Below are 24,128 nucleotides of genomic sequence, written 5' to 3'. Positions count from 1 at the left end.
AAAAAAATTACTCATAAAGCTTTAGGATAAATCTTTGAACACTCGTCTCAAAAATAAGCCAACTGTCTGTAAGCCCCTTAAGTGCACTGCCTTGAGAAAGGTTTTCAAAAATTCAGTCAAATTTTTGGAATTTGAGCAGGTAGAGAGAAAATGTTCACACTGATATTAATAAACTCATTTATTAAATTCATGAGAGGTCACTGACAAAACATTTTAACACACTGGTTTTTTGTCATGTTAGGTGTGTCAATTTGTAAAATATGTGCTCTTGATGTACCAAATCCTTTCAGAAAGACTGAAGGAGGAAACAAAAAAAAAAGTTGCCTTTTCTTAACATTTCAAAATAAATTGAGCTTTGCAAACTCTCTGTAAAGTGAAACCTATTTTAAACCACCACAACCCCCATTCTGGGGTAGTAAAGCTGTTGTTACTTGGCAGGATATCCTTAGCTGAGGTGTTACCAGGAGTTCAGTTAATGAGATCTGTGCATAAAGGTGGAAAAGAGGTGATTTTCCTCTATGCATTCCTGAGAATAAAGTTAAATGAAAGTCTTCTCATAGGCATGGAAGAAAAAGGGACTGAAAGCCAGTGGCAAAATTAAAAGACACTGCAGTGATGCTTACTTGCATGTATTTGCTCATGAGCTTGTGACCAAACCAGGTATTAAATCACAGAAATAGAGTAATTTTCACATTACTGTGGTAGTTTTCCTCTTGTTTTGTGCTGAATGAGATCACTTCTCATTATGAAGATGTTATTTAACCACATTGCCCTTAATGTTAAGATTCTGACAAGGGCAATTCTTGTTTTAATGAAGGTAACTTCACTGTAAATTGGGTGGGGCACATATCATGCTGCTGTGAAAGACATTTAAGACGACAGTTGCAACTAGGAGTGCATACCAAAACAATTGACTTTACTATCTCTTCTACTTCATTTCTTACTTAGACTATTAATGTAAATAACTAAAATAAAGATATCAACAATAGCAATGTGACAGCCATGGATTTAATACAGTGGTAAATTTAAGTGTCTTTTCATGCTGTTTTGTGACGATTATTATTTTGGAGTTACGTGCATTGTCACAATGCTATTCATTACCCATAATCTGTAAATATCATTGTGTAAATAATGTATTTTCCTGGTATTAGTGGTTTTATATAATTCAGATAAACTTTTTGTTTTTAGATATGTGCAGTTCTTAAGTGGCCTTCTATCTGGATCAGTGAAAATGAATGCAACCCCTCTTTTCCTGCACTATGTTATCCTTCATGGCATCCCAAACTTAGATGCCGGGGGAGGTAAATTACCTAATTTTTCCTATTCAGTTGGAGGATCAAAGTCTTGTTTCATTTTGGAACTTTCTAGAAAGCCTGCATGAATCTCAAAGTAGAATTAATATCTTCTTGATAGCCATCCAAATATTCCCAATAAAGTAACCAGAAGAGAAACATTTTTAGAGTAAAAATTGAAGGAGGCGAAATCAATTTATTGTTCTGTGTTAAATGAATAGTTCATGCTCTTCATCTCTGCCTAGTTTCTGAACAGTTGTGGTCCCTGTTACTTCAAAGGATCTGGTGAAACCTGGTCAGGTTTCACAGTCATTTCCTCTTTGTTTCAGGAAATTACTGTAAATGTAATTTCTTTTCTGTTTTGAGATTGAATCTTGTGTGGAAAAGCTGTTTGGATAGGGTGTACTTACAGAATTACACAGAATCATTTAGTTTGGAAAAGGACCTCCAAGATCATTGAGTCCAACCTTTGACCCATCATCACCTTGTCAACTAGATCATGGCACTAAGTGCCATGTCCAGTTGTTTCTTGAACACTGTTCTGGATTGGCCAAATTTAGAAATATATCCTCTGAGAGAAGGCACAACCACCCCTCCCCCACCAGGTTCAGGAAAAAATAAATTTTCCTCAAAGGAAAGTGAAAGAGATAAAAGCTATTTATTTAACAAACACATGGGAAAAGGATAATAATGCTAAGTAATAAAATCTCTCCCTGTGGAGAAGAAACCTGGGAAAGTGTTAGAGTCCTCCCTTTGGTATCCTCGGAGCTGGGGCTTGGCCCAGGGCCAGGCCCTCTGTGCCCGGTGGAAAGTCCTCCCAATGTGCTCTGATGTTAAAGCAATCAAGCAGTCCAGTAGAAAAGGGAGAAAATCCGAAATTCCAGGGAAGGAAAAATTCAACTCTCAGTCTCTCTCCAGAGAAAAAGCAGCTGAACCACTGGCCAAAAAAAACTGTCCTAGGAGCAGCAAGCTGGGTGCTTCCTCCCTCCCCTGCCACAGCTGGGAAACAAATTGCTATCTGTGTGTGACCTTGAACAAGCTGCAAACTGCTTTGAGAAAGTTTTGCTCAGTTTTCCTTCCCCCTCTCAGGCTCAGTTTGGAGGCATCGAAAGGCACAAAAATTAATTTCTGGGCATAGGCAGCGATATGGGATACACATCATACGGTCACCCCAAGACAAACACCTACAGGGATGGTGACTCCACCACCTCCCTGGGCATTCCATTCCAAAGTTTAACAACCTTTCAGTGACAAAATTTTTCCTGATGTCCAAAAGGAACCTTCCCTGTGCAGCTTGAGGCTATGTCCTCTTATTGTATTATTAGTTGCCTGGGAGAAAAGGCTGATTCCCACCTTGCTACAACCTCCTTTCAGGCAGTTATAGGGAGCGATAAGGTCTCTCTGAGCCTCCTTTCCTCCAGGTTAAACAACCCAGCACCCTCAGCCACTCCTCATAGGACATGTGTGGAGACGCTTCACCAGGTCCCTTGAACTTTTCTGGACACACTACACCACCTCAGTGTCTTTCTTGAAGTGAGTGGCCCAGAATTGGACACAGTTCTTGAGGTGTGATCTCACCAGTGCTACTAAGGTGGCTTGCTATACTAAGTGGCTTTAAAACTAAAATGATAGAATGAGATACTGTGCTAGAGCACAGTAAAGGAATCCAACTTTAATGGTTGCACTTGATGAACTTAGAGGTCTTAATGATTGATGATTAAATAACAGTTCTGTGTTTTTGTATTTATATAATCCCAAGGTTAAATAGCACTGGTCTTTTGTAATATAATCAGCATGAATTTGCAATGATTATATTGTCATTGTTATTTAGTCTGATTTAATTTCTAAAATAACTTCAATAAAGTTAGGGTATTGTTTGTTCTAGGTAGAAATTTAAGGGCCTTACTAATTTTGAAACTAAACTGAAGATCAAATAATTTGTTTATTTTGAAAATGTTTTTATTTTATATTGGGAGTTTGCATTTGTTTTGGGCATTATCATTCTTCCCTTAATAATCTTGTTTTCTTGCAGAATTTGTTTCCTTCCTTACTAGAATCCTTTAAAGTTCCTCCCTATTGAATTCAGAACCAGTCTGGAGATCAGGAAAAAGTGTCTTCCCCATAAAATAAAATACTTTTTTAGCCAATTTTGCTTGGACGGGTATTTTGACAGTCCAGCATTGCCACTTGTGTGCCTCTTTGCTCAGTCTGGATTTGCATGAAGCTTCTAGTTGTAATTATTTTCCTATATCTGAATACTACAAAGCACCCTTTTTTGTTGGCTTATTTTCAGCTTGTCGGCCTTTTCTGAAGTTATACCAGGCTATGCAACCAGTTTATACATCTGGAATATAGTAAGTTGTAAGCATTTTCCATTTTGTTTGAATTTAGGTTTTCATTTTCATGATTGCAGAATTACATAGCCTTTTTTAGTTTTGTTTGTGGGTTTCTTGTTTGTTTTGTGCTTTTGTGTCTTTAAACCATGTATTTTATTTTTCTTTTCTCTCCTGTTAAGTAGCATAGGGTCAGAAAATCAAAGTCGAATCTGCATTGCTATAGACCCTGCCCAGCTTTTGAAGGGAGATATTATGGTAAGTTAATTGTATGGAATGAAAATCTATTAACATGACATTTAGTTTGTAGCCTCTGACCTGTTTTGTGTTCTTGTAAAAAAAATTAATTGATGAAGTGCTTAGAGATACTGCAGAATAATTTAGGTTAATTTAGTCATCATCTTTGGCTTTCATGGGAATAAAACTTCTTGTAAAACTCAGACTGTAAGGATTTTAGGAGCAAATTGTTTCCAAAACAATTGCTCTCAGTATTCTCATTTTATAGCATCACCAAGTCCAGTAAGGCCTGTATTGCTGTTTTCTTTATAAAGCTTACTGTGGGGAGTATTTGTAATTTGGCATTAAAATATCTTGTCCTATAATTTGGCAGGCAGTGTGCACAATTATAAAACTACCTACTATAAGGAAAATACCTAAGTAATTCTAAATTGTTCTGGCAGTCAAAAAAGTGCAATACCAAATAAGGGATAGATGATGTCCTAGGTCTGGCCAGCACAGGGTTAAATTTTGCAGTAACCAGACAGGGCACGGTTAGGACCCAGAGGTTATTTTGTACCACCTCATGTCATTTTCAGGGATAGGGGAAGGACTTCCTTCTGGATCAGGTAGAATGGTGGAGGGAGTGCTCGGGTATTGCTGGGGTTTCTGGGGGATAGGGAGGAGGAAGAAGGGGAGAGGTCTGTGAGCAATCATGTGTGAATTGTCTGGGTTTTTTTTTCACTTGCACTCTCTGTCATTTGTATTGTTGCTGTTACTGTTTGTGTGTCCAATTCTCCTCTCCAACCTGCTGCGGGGGAGAGGGGGAAGGGTAGTGATTGAGCAGTGTGTGTGGTTTGGGGAGTTTCAGTGGGAGCACTAAATTGGAGAACACCATTCCTAAACTATGACAGCCTTATCTGGCACCCAATGTGAGGCACGAAAGGTTAGAATAGCAACAGGTCTGCCTAGATTGGGTTTGAAACAAATTTGATCTAAGCATTTGTTGCATTTGGTCCAGAGTCACTGGTCACAATGTTGCTTGATTTGTCCACGCGGTGTGGTACCTAACTGTATATATTTCCATACCTCATGATATTTTTCAGATCAGGGAGAGGGATCAGGATTGTTTTGTTGATGTACCATGTGATACCAGCTTATAATGTGGTAACATCAAGGACAATGAGGGTCATTTGGGATGTGTATTGAGTGCTGCTCTCCTGCACTTACCTCCAGCACTACCTTTGGGAGTCCATTAAAAATCATACCCAGTTTGTGAGGGGAACAGCGGAGAATGATTTTCCCTAGCTTTCCACCTCCTTTTTCTCCTTCAGGCCTGTTACAACAGTTTTTGAGAATTTTGAATTCTCCTTGGATATTTAGGAAAACATGTTCTTGTGGCTAGGTCTGCCAGCTCTCCTCATTGTGGTCCACACTATGTTTAGAGTTACAGGAGATTTTTAGGAGGGTCTTCTAGAGATCTGCTCCAAGGATGGGTAGTCATGAGTGGCATGGAAGGTGGGAGAAAATGGGCCAGCTTTTGAAGGACTGTTCTGCTCCAATGGTTTGTAAGTTCACCCCTGAACAACCACAGGACTCTGTTGAAGTGATAAAATATGCAAAAGAAAAATGCTGTGGCAGTTCCAGAGAGGCATGAAGGTACACAATGTGCTGGGCTTTGACTGCTATTTATTGGACATTGCTCAATACCAGACAGCACCCTCCCTGGGAAGAGGAGGAAAGCAGATCAACAGGCACTGTGGCCACTCAAACTGCAGCTGAACCAGGGGAACAATGTGTGCTGGTAGCAGTTGCCCCTATACAGAAGAAGAAATCCGAGACCAAATCAGTTGGCATAATGAGGGATGAGGAGGCAGTAGGGCCCTCGTCAAGAAGAAGAAGCAGGGCCGGAGATAATCACCTGATCGCTGGGTCAGCTATGAGATATGGGTAAAGATTTCAGCCACCAGCTGGGTAGTCACTGGTGATGTGGCTGGTCCAGTGCTGGGATATTGTGGCCCATGATATGAAACCAGAGGGTAGTGAAGCCAAGGAACTGGGATCCCTGTCCTGGAAGGTGTACATTGGGATTGGGAAGAGGACAGAGACTCTCAGCCTCTGGAGGTGACTCCTGTCAAGTATAAGGAGTATCTTGTATCTTAACAAGGGTCATCTCTTAGTGCACCGAGACAAGTGGAACACCATGGAGAAAGATATCCAGTACTTGAGAGAATTAGCTGTGCTGGAGGTACTTTATAAGGATTCAAATAATGAGCAATTCCCTATAAATCCAGATGAAGTCCAGTGTACACAAACACCACTTCTACCTAGGCAGAAGTTCCTAGGAAGTGCACCATCACCGTATGCGAACTCATTGACAGTGATGTCATGGAAAGAAAGGTGAACAGAGTGGATAATTTGGTTACCAAACTACGACTATATGAAGAAAGTATCTCTTCCTCCCCATGGACCTGTGTCTTGTCCATGGAAAGACTGTCCAAGGACCTCCAGCAACTTAAAGAGGATTACCAGCAATTTGAAGAAGTGTCCCATGCCCTGCCAGTACAGTCCAGTTTCTGCTATTAGCAATAAGTGTTGCCCTGCTCAAGAGAGAGGGTACACACCACGAAGTAACCTGTTGTTTTACGTGCATGACCATGGAGAGGACATATGGAGGTGCGATGGAAAACCCACCTCTGTGCTAGCAGCCACTGGTGTGTGAGTTGAGAGGAAGCACAACTACTGCAGGAAATTCTTCAGTTTCCAATAAGTCCTCAGACAGAATAGGAGGACTGATGCTACTTTCAATGCTCTTGAAGGGATCTCCATACTTACAAGAAATGAGCAACAACTACTGTTACCAGGAGGGCCCCTACCTCCAGCCAGGTGGAAGAAAGGGAAAATCTGATTTATTGGACTGTGTGGATCCCATGGCCTGGCACATCAGACCCACGTGAGTGTAAAGTTTTAGTTGACACCAGTGCACAATGTACCCTGATGCCATTAAGATATGTAGGGGCTGAATCTTTTTCTATTTCTGGGGTGACAGGGCAATCCCAACAGCTGACTGTACTGGAATGAATGTACTGAGCCTGACTGGGAATGAATGGCAAAACACCCAGCTGTGACTGGTCCAGAGACCCCATGCATCCTGGACGTAGACATCAGGAGCGGGTATTCTGAGGACCCAAAAGGTCATCATGGAGCTTTTGGGATAGCTGCTGTGGAGACAGAGGAAATCAGACAGCTGAACACCTTGCCTGGTCTCTCAGAGGGCCCTTCTGCTGTGGGACTGCTGAGGGTTGAAAAACAGCAGGTACCAATCACTACCACAAAAATGTACCCTTGACAGTACTACAGCAAACTGGGAAACCATAATCCCCATGCATGAGATGATTCATCCACTGGAGAGCCAGGGAGTGGTCAGCAAGGCTTGCTCACCCTTTATTAGTCCTGTATGGCCAGTGCATAAGTCCATTGGACAGTGGAGACAGACAGTGGGCAATAGGCCACTGTTGAGTGCTGCTGTGCTGGACATGCTGGGACTTCAATATGAACTGGAGTCCAAGGCAGCAAAGTGGTGTCACCTTTGATATTGCTATTGCATTTTTTTCCATTCCTTTAGCAGCAAAGTGCAGGCAAGTTTGCTTTTACCTGGAGGGGTGTCCAGTACACCTGGAATGGACTGCACCAGGACTGGAAACAGCCCCACTATTTGCCATGGACTGATCCAGACTGATCTGGAAAAGGGCAAGGCTCCAGAATACTTGCGCACATTGATGACATCATTCTGTGGGGCTACACAGCAGAGGAAGTTTTTGAGAAAGGGGAGAAGATAATCCAAGTCCTCCTGAAGGCCAGTTGTGCCATAGAGCAGAGTAAGGTCAAGGGACCTGCCCAGGAAATTCAGATTTAAGGAGTAAAATGGCAAGATGAGTGCTGTCAGATTCCAATGGATGTGGTCAACAAAATAGCAGCTATGTCCCCACCAACTAGCAAGAAGGAAATACAGGCTTTCCTAGGCATTATAGGTTTTTGGAGGATGTATTTTTCAGATTTTAGTTAGATTGTAAGGCCTCTCTATCAAGTGACCTGGAAGACGAATGATTTTTAAGTGTGGTCCTGAGCAACAACAAGCTTTTGAACAAATCAAACAAATGATTGCTTGTGCAGTAGCCCTTGGGTCAGTCAGGACAAGATAAGATGTGAAAAGTGTGCTCTATACTGCAGCCATGGAGAATGGTCCTTCCTGGAGTGTCTGGCAAAAAGTACCTGGGGACACTTGAGGAGACTTGAGCCCTGGGGTGCTGGAGTTGGGGATACAAAGGATCTGAGGCCTGCTACACCCCTACTGAAAAAGAGATCCTGGCAGCTTATGGAGGGGTTTGAGCTGCTTCAGAAGTGATTGGCCAAAGCACAGCTCCTCCTGGCACCTCAACTGCCAGTGCTGGGTTGGATGTTCAAAGGATGTTTTACTCATGCCACCGACACTTCATGGAGTGAGTGAGTCATGCTGATCACACAGCGAGCTTGAGTAGGAAACCCCCATTGCCCAAGGATCTTGGAAGTCACCACAAAATGGCCTGAAGGCAAAAATTTTGTACTAACATAAGAGAAGCAAGAGGAGAAGGTGACGTGCTGAGAAGGCCCCACTATATAATCAGCACCAGAAAATGAAAAGTGATATGCTCTCTTTACTGACAATTCCTGCCGTATTGTAGGGATACATTGAAAATGGAAGGCTGCTGTATGGAGTCCTATGCAACAAGTTGCAGAAGCTATTGAGGGACAAGGTGGATCAAGTCAGGTCACAGAGCTGAAAGGCATTAGGTATTGCTGAATGAGAGAAATGGCCAACACTCTATCTGTACACTAACTCATGGATGGTGGCAAGTGCTCTGTGGGGGTGTCTGTACCGGTGGAAAAAGACTAATTGATAGCACAGAGGTAAATCTATCTGGGCTGTTGAATTGTGGCAAGACATTGCTACCTGGATAGAGAAGTTGGCTGTAAAAGTACCTCATGTAGATGCACACCTACCCAAGAGTCAGGCTACCGAAGAATGTTGCACCAACCAACAGGTGGATCAAGCTGCCAAGATTAAAGTGTCTCAGTTGGATCTGGACTGGCAACATAAAGGTGAATTACTTCTGGCTTGGTGGGCCCATGACACCTCAGATTCTGAGGGAAGAGATGCAACATACAGATGGGCTGGTGATCAAGGGCTGAATTTAACCATGGGCTCTATCTCTCAGGTTATCCGTAACTGTGAAATGTGCTTCAATCAAGCAGGCCAAGTTGGTAAAGCCCCTGTAGTATGGGAGACAGTGGCTGACATATAAATATGGGGAGGTCTGGCAGATTGATTGCATCACACTCGGGCAAACCCACCAAGGCAAGCACTACATTCTTACAGTGGTGGAAGCAACCACTGGATGGCTGGAGATGTACCCTGTGTCTCATGCCACTGCCAGGAGCACCATCTTGGGCTTTGAAAAGCAAGTCCTTTGGAGACATGACACCCCAGAAAGAAGTGAGGTGGACAAGGGGACTTATTACTGCAGGCCTAGGCCCTAGGGTATATCACCGTGTCCCGCAGCCATAGGGAGGAGGAAGAGAGAAGATCCAGCAGGCAGGAATTGTGCAGGAAGATTGATTGATTTAATTATTTTACAAACTCTTTTATAGACTTTTTTCTTCATAGTCTAATTGGACAAAGGATCAGCCATCCCTTGGGATGCTTGGCTAAAAGCCTAAAACATCCATTGTCAAAATATTTTCTACTATACCATAAACAAGATTTTTCAAGGTTGCAGGCGGCTTGGTTGTTTACATACTCTGCTACCTCTTCTGTGAGAGAGAAAAGTCTCTCACGGACTTAGAAAATAGCAAGAAAATCCTTGCTAGCAGCATTTTTGTATCTACAGGGACTCATTTCAAAAATCGCTTCATAGATATCTGGGCCAGAGAGCCCAGAGTATTGAGTGGGTACCATGTACTGTTGGGGTCCCTCCCCTGCCGTGTAGCCCTGGGAGAGGGGCCCTGAGGGCACAGGCACGGGGTTTCCTGCCCCTGCTCAGCCTCGTTCCCATTGGTTGGTTTGTGTTCCCTGCGCGGGCAGAAGGACCCTTGGTCCCGTGACTGGAACAGTTCCTGGGCAGAGCCCCGGCCATGCGGCTGGAGAAATAAACATCTCTCTGAAACAGCTAGCAAGAATCTGTCTGTCCGTATATATTTCCTTTCCACGGGACTCCTGGTTTGATATATGCGTGTTGCAGGATCCCCACTGCAACAAATGGTGGAGATTTGTGAGCAGAACGATCCCCGATCCCTAAGCGACTGATTTGTGTGAGTAAACCCTGGAAACTTTGGATTCCTCTTCTTGGTTTTGCTTTGCTATTCCGTATCTAAACTATGGAGGAACCGTGGGAAGACTCTTGGCTCTCAGAGCCGCATATGGACATTTATCTTAAACTTAAAATGATTCTTGAACAACGATTTGTAAATTTTAGCTTGATTCAAGCTCAAAAAGAACTGAAACACTTCCTGGCATGGTTGTTTAAGAACTTTTTCTATGTTTCTTGGGATTTAATTCTTACCAAGGGCTTTTGGAAAACCGTTTGGACACAGTTAATACTGGAGTCAAAATATATGCCGATGGAAGAATATTTTCGTGAATATTATTTAGTTACTGAGACTGTTGAGCAATGTCAGCTGTGTCCTGGCGAAGGGAAGCGTGGCGCAGGGACCGTGCGGCCCAGGCCACGTGCACCGAGCGCTCTGAGAGCAGCAGCGAGGCAGTTCCCGCGCGCGGGCGGAGCCACGCAAGCCGCAGTGTCGGTGGCGGAGCGGGGAGCGGCGGGACCCGGCGGTGCCTGCCCGGTTCTGTGCAGTGCGTGGTGGAGCGAGCCCCGTGAACGCCCGGCCGAGAGGGGCGGCACGCGGGCAGCGGCTGGCGGCGGTGGCGGTGGAACGGAGCCGCGCCCGGCCGAGACGCGCGCTGGAGCGGGGCGCGGGGGGGTCGTCGCTCGGGGGCCCGGCCGAGACGTGGGTGCAGCGCCCGACAGCGGCAGCGAAGCTGCGACCAGAGGAGGCGACGCACGGAGAACTGAGCGGCGTGGCCCGGCCCGGCCCGCACAGCCCCGAACGCGACCCCGGGAAGAGCGCGCAGGCACCAGCAGCCCCGACAATTCCAACACGGGAGCGACCGAAAGAGACAGCAAAGACGCAGCGAGACAGAAAACAGCAGCCACTCGGAAAAAGGAAAAGATCATAGCAACTAAGACCTTAGGGATAGTAAAATGGTATAATGTTAAGCAAAATTATGGTTTTATAACAAGGTGTGACAACCAGCAAGACATATTCGTGCATAGAACTGCTATTAAAAAGAATAACCCTGAAAAATGCATCCCAAGCTTGGGAGATGGAGAGGTGGTGGAATTTAATATTGTACTAGGGAGAAAAGGGTTACAAGCATCGCAGGTCACTGGGCCTGATGGTGTTTCTGTAAAAGGCAGTATATATGCAAAAAATCGTAGTCATGTTAGACAATATCTCCATTGTAAGCCCCCCCTACAGTTTCCCTTTCCTAATCCCACCTTTCCCTTTTACCCTATGTCCTATTACCCCCAGTGTATTCCCAATCCGTTTTTTCATCCATGGTTTCCCTCACAAAACCATGCTTTTGCCAATTGTTTCCCCAAAAATCCCTTTCCAATGCCGAGTGGGGGATGAAAAGGGGGAGGGAAGAAGTTAAACCCTCTCCTGCCTCAGTTTCCCCACAAAGCATGCTCAGAGAATTCTGTCTCCCTTCTGTCAGCCCTAAGATGTTCCACAGAATCTGTTTGGACATTTAAAGACTCAGGAGGGTGGCTTGTTTTGTTTTGAAACTGTTCTTGTTATGTTTATCCAGTTGTTTTCATTCTCCTTTTATTAAAATAAAACGGGTGAGGTGTTGGGGTCCCTCCCCTGCCGTGTAGCCCTGGGAGAGGGGCCCTGAGGGCACAGGCACGGGGTTTCCTGCCCCTGCTCAGCCTCGTTCCCATTGGTTGGTTTGTGTTCCCTGCGCGGGCAGAAGGACCCTTGGTCCCGTGACTGGAACAGTTCCTGGGCAGAGCCCCGGCCATGCGGCTGGAGAAATAAACATCTCTCTGAAACAGCTAGCAAGAATCTGTCTGTCCGTATATATTTCCTTTCCACGGGACTCCTGGTTTGATATATGCGTGTTGCAGGATCCCCACTGCAACAATGTACCATGCACCAGCCTCTGGGAAAACTGAATGTTACAATGGACTGTTAAAAACCAGATTGAAAATAATGGATGGTGGGACCTTCAAACATTGGGATCTAGCAAAGGCCACCTGGTTAGTTAACACTAGAGCTCTACCAATTGACCTGGCCCTGCCCAATCAAAACCTCCACATACTGCAGAAGGGAATAAAGTCCCTGTGGTGCATAAGAGGAATATGTTAGGGAAGACAGTTTGGGTTAGTTCTGCTTCAAGCAAAGGCAAACCCATCTGTGGGATTGTTTTTACTCAAGGACCTGGGTGCACTTGGTGGGTAATGCAGAGGGACAGGGAAATACGGTGTGTACCTCAAGCAGATTTGATTTTTGGGTGAGAACAGTCTGTAATGTAGAATTGTATAATATTTGTTGCTGAATGACACTGTGCGCCAGTTTGGATAAATTTGAAGGAAAATATCCTCTGCTAGAAGGCAGGTTACAACCAGCCCTACCCCCCCAGGTTTGGGAAAAAATAGATTTTCCTTGGAGGAAAGTGGAAGAGATAAAAACTATTTATTTAACAAACACACAGGAAAAGGATAATAATGCTAAATAATAAAGCCTCTCGCTGTGGAGAGAAAACCTGGGAAATTTTTAGAGTCCTTCCATAGGTCTCTCTCTCTCTCTCTTTCTCCTTGGAGCTGGGTCGCAGGCCCACCTCCAGGGCCAAGGCCTCAGTGGAAAGTCCTCCCAATGTATTGTGATGTTGAAACAGCCCAGCACAGAAGAAGGGAAAAATCAAAGTCCCAGGAAAACAAAGTTCAACTCTCTGGAGGAAAAGGAGCTGAAAAACTGGCCGAAAGCTGGCTAAAAAAAGCAAGCAGGGTGTTTCTCTGCCCTCTTGCTGCTGCAGGACGCAGGGAGGAGTCTATGCATCTCTGTGTCCAAAACTGCTTTGAAAAGTTTTGCTCAGTTTTTTTTCCCCCCCTCTCAGGCTCAGTTTAAAGGCACAGAAAGGCACAAAATTAATTTCCTGGGCATAAAGCAGTGATAGGGGATACAACATCATAAAGTCACCCCAAGACACACTGCCACTGTATGCCATAACTGCCATAGACAATGAGGATAGACAGCTCCAGATAGACCAGTCATGAGCTCCTGATGCAGCTTGCAACCACCCAACAGCACACCAGCCTCCTGCTGCGGAAGACATCTAGGACTAATAGAATTCAGAGTCATGAACTAAATGAACTCAGCAGACATCTTGGAGGGATTGGGCCAGTGGCTATGGAAGTTATACCTGTGCTTGTGTGTATGTACATATATATATATATGTATGGAAGGTGTGGGATTTGGGGATGATATAGATGGCATAGAATAAGGGCTGGATAATGACCTGGTCCTGACCAGGACAGGGTTAATTTTTGCAGTAGTCAGCAGGGGCATGGCTAGGGCACAGAGATTGTTCTGTACCACCTCCTGTCACTTTTTGGGGATGAGGAAGGGCTTTCTTCTGGTTTGGATGGCATGGTGGAAGGAATAGTTGGGTATTGTTGGGGTTTCCGTGGGGGAGAGGTTTGAGCAATCATATGTGACTCGATTTTTTTTTCTGTTAATAGTATTGTTGCTGTTACTGTTCTTTGTCTGTTTTCAGTAAATTGTTTTTGTCTCAGTCTGTGATCTTTGCCTTTTGTGCCTCCAATTCTCTTCAGCCTGCTGCAGGGGAGAAGGGGAGGGGGCGTAGTCTAGCGGTTTGAAGTGTTTCAGTGGGAACACTGAACTGCGGAATACCATTCCTAAACCACGACAGTGTCCCTGGTATTAGATTCCTTTTTTTATCTTCCCTCCCCATTGAGTTCTGTATATTGTTCTTTCATTCTTTTACTGAAAAATGGAGATACAATTTTTAAATATACTCTTATAAAATGGCATGCTCTGGAGGTTTGAGACAGTTTCAAATTAAGGAAGTTTTGCTCCTTTTTGAAGGACTGTTGGTGCCTAAGGAAATGGAATAGATCACAACAGAAATCAGTCTGAGATAAATTCAGTACCTCTCAAATGAGATTTTAGAATGAAAAAAGAGCTCGTAGCTTTTTAGTAATGCTTGCATAATTTTAAAAGAGATAATACTCCTTAATCTCATGCTATTATTTGAGATAATTCTGAGCAAACCAGTATCTGTTTCAGCATTTCAGTATTTCCTAAACAAATACTTCCGTTTTGAATATTTTTTTTATTATGTCTAAGCAAAAACTTCAGTGGTGTCAGACAAAAATAATGATCTGTAAGATGCTCCACCTCCAATTCCAAAAGGTTTAACTCCTTGAAATGCATGTTTGTTTGTTTGTTTTTAAAAAGGGAAATAAAATATCCTTTCTTGTCTTAGCTTTAGGGAATTTGTTAACACAATGTGAATAGCATGTGGTGATACAGAACAGATGCAGCTGTTGAAAAACTGTACTGACTTCTGAAAACGCATATAGGAATTTTCCAGCACATTATTGTGGCTTGCATTAATTCTTGATTATGGCATCAAAAGGTAATGGAGTCAAAATTCAAAGTTACACTTAGACTTCATTGAAAGCTTGTTATGCATATTGAGCATTAAAAGATATTTTTAGTCTATGGATATGGATGTAAAGTATTACTGATTGTAACAGAGGACAGATTTTCATAAAAAATTACAACTCTCTGTAAGTAAGTTCTTTAGGGGTAAAAGTATGTTAATTTTAATTTAAATTAATATTAATTTTTAGTTATTTAATTTTAAGTTAATGTAGGTTAAATCCAAGGCTGGTACTTTGAATTAGAAAGTAGAAAGAAGGAGGAACTCCTTCTCTCATTCAGCATTTTTAAAAATGAGATTATGCAAAAGACAGTACATTTTGAGTAAACCTAGCAACTGTGCGAAGCCAAAACTTAAATTGTGGATGAATGTGCATAAACTTAAAGAAGCTCTTTTCAAGTATTTTTGCTCATATCATACAATTAAATGGAATTATCACAGTTACTTTCATACCAATTCTTGAGCAAGTTAGTTCTAATATCTCTCATCATGGCTCTCTTAATTCTGTTTCTGTCCATTTTTCACTTCTGGGCAAACCTGCCTTTTTCATCCTTTATGATGGTATTTTGCCTTTACAGAGTTGCTTGGCATACTGGAGATCTGTTTATTGACTCAAGCAGTCAAAGTGTTACTCATACCTTACCTTTTGGTAATTAAAGTAGTGATGCTGGTAGTTGTGTTGGACTAAAATGAAGTAGATCCCTTTAATAGACAAGGGTTTTTACAAAATGTTCCTTTTACTGCATGTAAAGCACTGTCTGAAAAAAGAAGCAAACACTATTTTACCTGGTATTGCCAATATACGGTAGGGGATTCTCTTTTTAAAAACAAACAAACAACCTTGCTTTCAGATAAAATGAAGATTACATGCATAGAGAATCTCCCAGCCCTTATACTAGGTTAAGAATATGTGATTTGTGTACAGAATACTTGAAAAGAAAGCATTTCTGGTATATGGGCTGAAATATTTCAGAAATTGTCCTGTGTGCCATGTATATGGTCAGTGCTGATTAACTTCTGGAATTTAAGATATCACGGGGTTACTATAAAGAAGGCTAGATAGCAACATCTTATGTTAGATTTTTCAAGTTTTGTAGTGAGAAGAATTTCATAACTGTGTTTTAATTCCAACTTTCAGAAGCATCCCTTGTTGTTGCGTTGCTTAGTTTGGTTTAGCAAGCCGCAGCCTTCTCAGAAAGCACTGCGGGGGTGCTTAGGATAGAGCAGCAGTTCCGCTCTCTTGTAGTCCTTCCAGACGGCCCTGCGCTCCTGCTCCAGCTAGCTGACAGCTCCACAACACAGTGACAGTAAAGGAGGTGAGAAGGGTCTCTCCATGTGGACCTCAGAGGAACTTTTATTACATGGTGACAAACCGGTTCCCAGAGGCAGAGAGACCATGTGATCAGGGAGCTTGGGGTCCTATCTGGGGATGAAGGGGGTGGAGAGAGCACTTGGACAAATGATCTCAGGGCACAGGGGTGGTACATGGGCAGAGTTGAGGTACTGGAACCAATAGGGAGAACCTGCGGGAGTGGCCAGGACTAGGGGCAGGGGAAGTGGGGACAATGTGGAAGGCAGACATTTAATAAGAAAAGCAGTGGGGAAATAAAACACTGCACCTTGTAAGCTCCTACATCTTTCTTGCATCATTTAATTTGAATAACTCTATGCTCTTGAATTGTTTGGCATTTTATGTCTAGGATGCTTTTTTTATTCCGGCTTTAATAAAAGTGATATTTGTTGTCTTTTTAATGCATTTCAGTAATATCTGCTTTATCATAAAATCCTGATACAATAAGGATAATACAATAAAATTTTCAGTCCTGTGACTAAGGTTGCCAGAAGTTTTACATATTCCTGTAAGAATGCTGAGTGGCTTTGTATTACAGTAGACTCAGAGAATTAGTAGGTAAAATATCCATAGGTTTAGTCTCAGGGAAGGTGGTGTTAGAGAATAGGTATATTGTGTTCACTTTTAGCTACTGAAATTCATACTAGATGTTTTTGTAGAGTTCCGTGTTTTATCCAAGGTGTCAAAACTACTATCAACTTCCTGTGGTAACCTAAAACAAGATCCTGTCATCACTAGAGCAGGTTTTTTAAAAGTCCTCAAATAGATATAATCAGCTTGCAGCATTGCTTTGAAAAAGTCCTCATGTTCTTCACTTATTTTGAAATGTGTGTGCTGAAATTCATTAATTTGGTAGGGAAGAAGTCTGTCAGCACTTCATTATTGTACTGCCAGGCATTGTGATTCTGGCTCATAACCTACTGATACATGGCTGATAGTGATGAAAATAGTGATTATTATTTTTTACATATCTAGAAGTATCCTGCCTTGGGCCTGTGTAATTTTAAAGGATAGAATAATGCATACCCTGCTTGTTTCAACATCAGAGGTGTCTACAATAAATTGTGTTGTGACTGCTTTAATTAGCAACTAATACATTCACTCATTTGTTCAGAATTGTAAGAAAATACTTCTGACATAAAATGTTTTTCTGTCTTTCTAGATGAAGTGTTATCACAAAAAATACAGGTCGGCTACTCGTGATGTGATTTTTCGCCTTCAGTTTCACACTGGAGCTATTCAAGGACATGGATTGGTGTTTGGCAAAGAAGATTTGGATAATGCCAACAAAGGTACTTGTCTTCTGTTGTTGGTTGGATGTGTATATGTGTGGGCGTGCAGGCATGTGCATGTGATGATCTTCCTCAGCACCTGTTTTCAAAAGGATTCTTATTTCTTTTTTTTCCCTCCTTTCTTATTTTTGGGGAAAGGGAGACTGCTTTGAGTTAGTTAAATTATAGCGTGTAACACCGGTAAAACGCTAATGACAAGAAAAGCTCTTCACGTGAGTTAACTCGTCAGAATAATTCAGATACTCCTACATAGTCCTTATCACCTTCTCTCACATTTATAAAAACAACAGACATTCTCTCTTAGTCACCATTGAAGGAAATAATACGAGCTAAATTGTTCCCTTTTCTGGCTAGTGAAAACAGTCATAAAGTCTGATAATGTGTTAGTGACGTAGTCTGTCTTTTAATATGCTTCAGAGTATCAAAGAATGGACACAGAGTTTTCAGACACACTTGAAAATGTGTCGTACTAGTCCTCATATTTTCCAAATTAAAACTTCAGTTTTATTATGTTTATATCAGGTTTGGAACTTCAGCCTATGTTACTAGCAAACTAAAATCAAGCTATTTTCCTGCAACACACAACATAAGACTACCAAAAATTTTGTGGTCAAGTATTGTGGTTTAGCCAATATGGGGAACATATTTGATTTACCTGGGTGTGTTTTCTTTATAAGCCATGTCTGTCTAGAGAGGGGGTTAGGAACTGTACATCTCTTCTTTTGGCTGTTCTAGAAAGCAAGCAAAATTCCAGCTGGCATTTATGTGGTCTTTTCTGGAAAATGTGTGGCACAAAGAATGTAACTTTGAAAAGCAGATCACTAAGCTGCAACTGAGAAGGGAAGAGAGAAGGGAAGAAGGGTATATGTATAGATAGCTATAGAGAATCCTGATTTCTGAGTGTTCTGAAACTGCTCTCCTGGGAAACATCTTGCTGAAATCCTATCCTTTGTTCTCAGATGACCGTTTCCCTGATTACAGCAAGGTGGAATTAGTGTTTTCAGGAACTCCAGAGAAAATTCAAGGTGAGCATAGAGAACCAAATATATGCTTCATTTGAAAACAAATCATAATGAAATATGCATTTTTTTAAAAAAATCTTTTTTCCTCTTTTGTTCCACTTCTCTTGTAAAAAATCTGCAATTTTACTTTTTCATTAAAATATATTAGTTACCGGTTTAAATTTGAAAAAATTAATAAAGACTCTGCATTTATATCAGCATAGAAGTCACCAGATTTTGTTTTAAAGCTATGCCAGAACACTTGCTACAACTAGTAGAAAACATTTGTGTACCTGTGTAGAACATGGATAGTAGGTGGTTTGGTTCAGCATAAGTGACAGCAAGTGGCCTATCCCGTAACCTTTTTTGGATGTTGTCATAATTGATTATGTTTGCAGTATTGAAGTTTGGACTATCTTCAGTTTAGCAAAAAGAGATACAGCTATAGTTTTCCTGGAAATGCTTCTCCTTTGAAGTAGGCTTGTAGGATATTCTGCATGCTTCCAAAATTCTATTTTAATATGTTTAAGATTATGTGATAATTATTACTTACAGTAAGAACTTAAGATCATGCAGATCATTGCAGTTTAATTCTGTTAATGAATGTGTTTTTAGTCATTTTGTGGTGTCCCAAAAAGTATGGATTCTGCCTGAGACTGATTGAAAACCAAATACTCTTAACTGTCTGTCTTATACATATTCCCATTCAGTGTCCTCAGTGTCCTGTGAATTGCATGCTTTCCTCCTTTTTTTTCCACATGAGTTTGATAATTTAGAAAATTATGGCAGCAGTCACTAAGAAGTTGGATTGTGCCCAACTGAGCACAGAGATCTCACTTAGCCTGTTAGAAAGCCATTAAAGAAAACCAGTTTTATAAATGAATTTGTCTAGCTTGTTCTAAGTGTTTCTGGATAGTAAATGCTTGAAGACAGGCCAGTTGACACATCTAAAAAAGGACCAAGATTTTTTTCAAATTTCGCTTCCTTGGGTGACAAATGAGAGGCTTTAAGCTGTTGGAAAGTAAGGCTCTAAGTAATTGGATATTTGTGTTCAATTGCTGCCTGAGGCATTAACTGGCTAGGAAGAGCAGCTCACCTTTGTTACTGAACAAGTTATATTTCTTTAAGAAGAAGTCTATGCAGCAGTCTGGGAAGATGTTGAAAAATTCTTTAACTTTAGCACTATATGATCCCTATATTTGTGGTTAATGCTTAGTTTTGCACCATACAGTGCTTAGTACAAATACCAGAGATTAATGTGACCTTGTGTTAATTCTCTACATCTGTGACTAACAAGTCTTGTGCCAGCTAATGCTTCCTTATTTACTTATATTAGTGATTAATATGTACTAGCAGAGATCTAATTGAGATCAAGGATTCAATCCTTGGGAACAAGGATTGTGTATTAGAACAAAGAATGATAAGAGAAGTAAATTATGACCTCACCACATGTTTAAAATACTCTGAAAGAGAAAGGATTAATCAGAAAATCTGGAACCATATCCAAATAAGTCCACAGAAATAATTAGTATATATACATGTATTCAGGAAACGTGATGAGTATGTATTCGTTTCACGAATATAACCTGGTCTGTTAGGTTACTGGGGATACACGCTTTGAGGAGAAATCTCCACGCAGCCAGCACTGCTAGTAATGTTGGCTTTCTAACCTATTAATTGGTTGGAGAGTTTATATCCCGGTTTTTGGTGATACCTTGAAATACTTATTTACAATTTCTGCAAAATCACTTTTCCACATCTGAAAATACTATAGAATTCTAGAATAAGTACAGGGTATCTCTAGTCCATCCTCCTGCTGAAACCAGGCTCATTTGTGAGATCAGACCATTTTGCCAAAGCTTTGTCCAGTCAAATAATGAAAAACTTCAAGGAAAGGATGTCACAGCCTCAGTGGGTGGGCTATTTCCGTGTCTGACTGTTCTCACAGTGGAATTATTTTTCCTTATATTAACTCTAAATTTATCTAGATTCAAATTTTGCCTGTTTCTTGTCTGTCTGCCTTGTTCCAACCTGATTGTCTCCTCTATGGCCTTTAGGAGGCTGTTGTCAGATCCTTGTCAAGACCATTTGTCTCCAGACTGAAGAAGCCCTGATCCCTCAGCTTTTCCTCACAGGGAAAGTCCTGTCATTTGCTTCACTTTATTCATATAATTCTTGTATTCTGTAGCTTGAAACTGTACACAGTATTCTAGAACATAACTGACTGTGATGTTTTTTAAGAAAGAATGCAGTTGCCAAGAATATAAGATCCCTGAATATTTAAAAACAAAATTAGTAAGTCTGCCTTGTGACAAACATCATCACAGAAACTCTACAGATGGCTTTTTCCAGGCTGCATATAAAGGTGCAGGACCATAGCATTCTTGTCCTAACTGTAACTATTTTTGTTTTAAAAGTCACACCATGTGCATAATACTGTTGCTCTAGAACAATCTACAGCAGGAATTGCTTCTGTAGACACAGCCAAAGGTTTGATAACTGAGGATTTCTTTGTTCCCTAATCTAGATAGAAAAGACAAACTGTTTGATTTGTATCAGTATCAAAGCCAAGTTCAAGGTCATGAATTCTTGATGCCTTGCATCAAGTGCTTTGATTCAAGTGCTTAGCATTTGAATGACTGGACTATACCTAAGTTCCTCACTGTATCGATTTAAAACCTGATCATTGTTTAATGCCTTGTTAAAGGCACAAAAACATGGGTTACTGCTGAAAATTCCAGGTATGTTTGGCAGAGCATACTTAAACACAGCAAAACACATTGAAAGGCAGCTGTTTAGTCTCAGATTCTGCAGAGCTGCCACTTTGGGGGAACTGAAAGGGACATGAAGTCACAATTTTCAGTTCTCCCTATTCATCCTTAGTGTTAAATTTCTCTGGTATCAGAATGATAATCTGTATGAATCTGAATGAAATCTGTAACAAAGTCCAATTTTATCATTCCTTTAGAACCATCTTCTTATAGATGCTCGTGGTTCCATTCTCAAAAGCTCTTTATCATGTCTGACCTATTAGGGCTGGGTGGATCATCTGTGTTATTTGTGTTTAGGGACTGATCCAAATTATCAGCCTACATCATAATCAAAAAGCTCAAGATAAAAGTCTCTGAATAATAAATTAACCTTTTTTTTTTTTTTTTAACTCTTTTATTTAACCTTTCTTCCCTTCTTGCTGCTTCTTACCTTTCAGAATAGGGTGTTGCCATTTAGGGAGCATACGTCTGTCAGAAGCCTACATACATACATCTGTGTGTGTGTATAATTACATATGTGACTGATAATTTTTGGTCTCAAACATGTTTCATTTTAGGATGTGAACACCTTCAAAATGATCATGGAGTAATAGTTGATTACAATACATCAGACCCACTAATACGCTGGGATTCCTATGAAAATATGAGCCCTGATGGGGAAGGTGAGTACATTTGTCACATGAGACCAAAGCAAAATCTTTTGCAACTGTTCCAGAGTGTTTGAAAGAAGAAAGGAGACCTCATTTGCTTGAAGCTAATGCCACTTTACTGATGTCTGAAGTAGCTGTCTACCCTTCCCTATTTAGCATTAGTGGTTCTAATTTAGGAAAGAAAGCTGTGGTAGTTAAATATGATCCCTGTCAATACACAGAATGAACTGAGATGCAACTGACTGATACAAGTTACTTTATTACTTGTAAATTTGCCTAAAGACTTTATTCTTTGTTCAAAAGTTTCTGGTTGGAATTCTAATACAGAATTTTAAAAACAACAAAATTATATGGTGAGTTTGTAGCTTTTGGTTACTGTGTATCTGGAGTATTTCAGAAGGTGCACTAGGCTTTAAATAAATAAACAGTAAAGGATATGCCTATTTGCGTATCTCCATAAATGTACCTGTTTTCAGGTTTTTTAGATTTTTTTTTTCTGTAACCAGATGGCACATACAAAAGATGAAAACCTCCAGTAGGTCCCTTCAGATTCTGACTCCAGTGTGAATGCTCTCCTGATGTTTTCTTGAGTTCATGCTGTGCTTTTAATGGATGTAGTTTTGATGTAAGGACTCAGAATGTTACACCTGTGGCTGCACACCTCAGTGCACATGCAAGCCTGACGTTGTTCTAAGTAAAAACATGAGATGAGGTATTAAATGAATTGCTTTTACAACTTGCCTGTTATGAAATGAGAGACACACAAAGCTAGGATATTTAATTAGCTTCTCTTTAGGTTCAGTTTCAATTGATTTTTATAATCTGGATTTAGCATTGACCATCTAATGACCATATCAGTGAGGGCAGAAGCTTACTGGGAGCTTGATCTTTTTCCACTGCCTCACTCTTGTAATAGGAGTATTTCCTAATGCACAGCAGATTCCAATCTGCAGAAAAGTGGGGGAATATAGAGGGTGGAAAGAGAACAGTCATTGCATGTGGCAGGTAGAGCACTCCATTGGGAGTCATCAGAGTTGGATGAGACTGTGCAGTGTTTTTTAGAAAGAGTAGCATCAGAGAGACTGAATCTTGACTGGAGGTGATGTCTTAATTCCTATTCATGATGTTTCCATATAATTTATGATTCCTTTCTCTTCCTCCCCCTGCCATCCTCTCCCCCTTCCTTTGTATATACCTAGCCCTCAACAAGCAATGCATTGATGTCAAATATTTTTTAATTGCTGGGATTGATTGGCTGGATGGATTTTACCTTCCCATTTTCATGCATTGCATTGTAGGTAACTACAACAGTACAGGAAGTTGAAAGCAGAGATAAACGTGCAGGCAGCACTCTGTTGGAAGATACAGAATTGTATGCTGCTGATGTCTTTGATAAGAGTTAGTCAGAGACCATTCACAAGTACAAGTAGCTTGTTTGCCTGCTGCTCAGAAGTCACGTGTGCCATTTAATAGGTTTTTGTATCTAATTTGTGTGCAGGGTAGTTTTAAAATTATCTGAGATAGAACAGAAATATGATGTGATAGCATAGATATTGAGAATTTCATTGTAAATCTGCAAAAAAAAATCAGTTGAGTTTAAGCTAGAAAATATACCATGAGAATAGATGTTATCCTTTTCTCAAGTAAATATTTAGGAGGCAGACTGTTACCCTATGATATTGAATAAGGGAATTGCAGGCAGAGCAATGCCTCTGCATAGGCTGGGCAAAAGATCACAAGGAGCTAAAGCACGTACACAGACAACAGCTGTATTTTTCTCTTAAGGATGGGGTCTGTACTTAACACAAGTTTGAGCTTAGTGTGCTGCTTAAGGTAAATACAGGGCAGTTAGGTCATCTTCTGTTTAAGATTTATAAACACCAGGACAAGCTTCTCTTTATGGTTTGTGCAGACGTTCGGTATCATGCTTGTGCCTTAAAAATGTATAATACGTCCTAGTTTTCACTACAGGTGAGAAACCACTAAAAGGAGATGCTGATTTCACATCCAGAATGTGATCAAAGTCAAAAACCTTAGAATATGAAGCCTTTAGCTATAATCCTGAAGTCTCAGAGAGAATCTTTTCTGTACTTCAGAAAATATTAGGGTGCAAGACATGGTGCATTTGAAAGTGCATAACAGTGGTGGTATGTTTAAGGTGCAGGGAAGTCTCATACAGAGCGCCTTTTTCAGTTCTACTTTACATTAGGTTAAACCCCTAGCCTTGTGTAGGAACTAGTCTTCATGGTTTTACTTGTACCTGTTTTCCCACAGGAATTTCAGTAGGAATAGTATGAGATGTTAGTGTGACAGATGATTCTTATATTACAGTTATACATATTTTTGTTAATTTCAAAAAATGTGGGCCTATGAAATTCCTTACCAAGGCGGTCAGGAAGGCTACAGCAGAGACTTGTGAACACTAGTTTC

At 41.0% G+C, this 24,128-nt stretch overlaps 1 protein-coding gene across 15 annotated transcripts in view; it reads left to right on the top strand.

Moving 5' to 3' along the window:
• Nucleotides 1-24,128, top strand: part of TNS3 (tensin 3) — a 229,842-nt gene that overhangs the window by 120,112 nt on the left and 85,602 nt on the right. For 13 of the 15 annotated variants that reach the window (XM_048296709.1, XM_048296677.1, XM_048296688.1 and 10 more), the window contains 6 exons: nucleotides 1,189-1,301; nucleotides 3,586-3,646; nucleotides 3,808-3,883; nucleotides 17,147-17,276; nucleotides 18,236-18,301; nucleotides 21,606-21,710. In XM_048296709.1, coding sequence (XP_048152666.1) covers nucleotides 1,189-1,301; nucleotides 3,586-3,646; nucleotides 3,808-3,883; nucleotides 17,147-17,276; nucleotides 18,236-18,301; nucleotides 21,606-21,710 — 551 coding nt within the window. The remainder of the gene's footprint in view (nucleotides 1-1,188; nucleotides 1,302-3,585; nucleotides 3,647-3,807; nucleotides 3,884-17,146; nucleotides 17,277-18,235; nucleotides 18,302-21,605; nucleotides 21,711-24,128) is intronic. The other 2 variants (XM_048296727.1, XM_048296747.1) reach the window with 2 other exon arrangements.

Source organism: Corvus hawaiiensis, chromosome 1 (genome assembly GCF_020740725.1).
Source record: "Corvus hawaiiensis isolate bCorHaw1 chromosome 1, bCorHaw1.pri.cur, whole genome shotgun sequence".
Classification (NCBI taxonomy): Eukaryota; Metazoa; Chordata; class Aves; order Passeriformes; family Corvidae; genus Corvus; species Corvus hawaiiensis.
The sequence above is the reverse complement of the archived record's forward strand: the minus strand, read 5'-3'. Positions and strand labels throughout refer to the sequence as shown.